Consider the following 1,370-nt stretch of genomic DNA (forward strand, 5'->3'; position numbering starts at 1 on the left):
GCTCCATCGGGGTGTTAATGTTTCACCCTCCCCTCTGCATCCCGCAGGCCGCCGTGCACCAGCCCCAGGGGAGATGGCGGCGGTGGCCGCGTGGCTACTGATGCTGCTGGTGGTGGTGGCCACCCCCCCGGCCCTCTCGGCAGCCCCCCGGCACGCGGCAGTGCTCCCCGACGGCGGGGGCAGCGGGGACGGCGAGGAGGTCTCGGCCGCGCCGCCCGTCCGCCCCGTGACGCCGGGGATCGGCCCGACGGTGGGGGACGCGGTGGGGACCACGGTGACCAACAGCTCGGCGCCCGGGGGCGTGTTGGACGGGCTGGTCGCTTCGCCGGGACGAGCGGTTGGGAAATGCCTCTCGCGCCGGGGCCGGCCCCTCCGCCGCGTCGCCCGTGTCAAAGTTTCCACTGGAAACCTCAAATTATTTTTTTTTTTATTTTTTTATTTTTATACATGCTGCTGGTGGTGGTGGTGGGCTCGCTGGCCTTCGTCCTCCTCTTCATCATCTGCGCCGCCGTCATCGTCCGGCAGAAGCACAAGGCCTCCGCCTACTACCCCTCCTCCTTCCCCAAGAAGAAGTACGTGGACGAGAGGGACAAGGTTGGGGGGGCCAGGGCTTTCAACGAGGTGCCGGAGAAAGCCCCCGACCCCAACGCCGAGGAGCCCCTCGATTGCGGCCGGCAGCTGCAGGCAGACATCCTGGCTGCTGCCCAGAACCTCAAATCCCCCCCCTCCAAGGCACCGCTGGCCAACGGGGCCCGGGGGGAGCAGAAATCTCCCCCCGAGGAGGAAGAGGAGGAGGAGGAAGGAAGCAAAAAGCTGGGCGATGAGCAACCCGCTGAGCCCCCTCCCCAAAATCCAGGCGCTGAGGAAGCGGCGGGGGCAACGGGAGCAGCCCCGGGTGGCCCCCAGGCCCCCCCCAGCAACTAGGGCAGGGACCCCGTGAGCCCGAGGGGCCACCAACTTGGAGGGGGGACACCCTGCAGACCCACAATGGACATGGTGGTTGTTGCTCCATAAAGTACGTGGTGGCTCGAGGAAGCCCCGATGAAGCCCCCCCTGCTGCCCCCCCCCCCGGGGCCCACTGACCCTCACACTTTGGCAAAGCCATGGGGTGGGTTTTTTTGGCAGATGGTGTTTTTGGGCAGTGCCATCTGCCCCGTGGCTCCAAGGGGATTTTCCCATCTCCTCCCAGCTCCAGCTCTGACCCCCCCCCCCCCCCCCCCCCCCCCAACCCCCCCCCCCCCCCCCCCCCCCCCCCCCCCCCCCCCTCCCCCCCCTGCCACACACAGACAGGCACGGAGGCTTTGGCAGGCAGGATTTCACCCACTCCCAACCCCGGCTGCCCGCAGCAGAGAGCCTGCTGCACCGCCGGA

The 1,370-nt window shown here is 68.3% G+C and overlaps 1 protein-coding gene across 1 annotated transcript in view; it reads left to right on the plus strand.

Annotated features, from left to right (window-relative positions):
- Positions 1-1,237, plus strand: part of TMEM119 (transmembrane protein 119) — a 13,366-nt gene extending 12,129 nt beyond the window's left edge. Inside the window, exon 3 of the mRNA XM_014960935.1 lies at positions 448-1,237. Within this exon, the coding sequence (XP_014816421.1) occupies positions 448-924 (477 nt within the window). The 3' untranslated portion in view covers positions 925-1,237. The remainder of the gene's footprint in view (positions 1-447) is intronic.
- Positions 1,238-1,370: the final 133 nt, after the last annotated feature.

The sequence above is a fragment of the Calidris pugnax genome, unplaced genomic scaffold (genome assembly GCF_001431845.1).
Source record: "Calidris pugnax isolate Ruff unplaced genomic scaffold, ASM143184v1 scaffold32, whole genome shotgun sequence".
In the NCBI taxonomy this organism is placed as follows: Eukaryota; Metazoa; Chordata; class Aves; order Charadriiformes; family Scolopacidae; genus Calidris; species Calidris pugnax.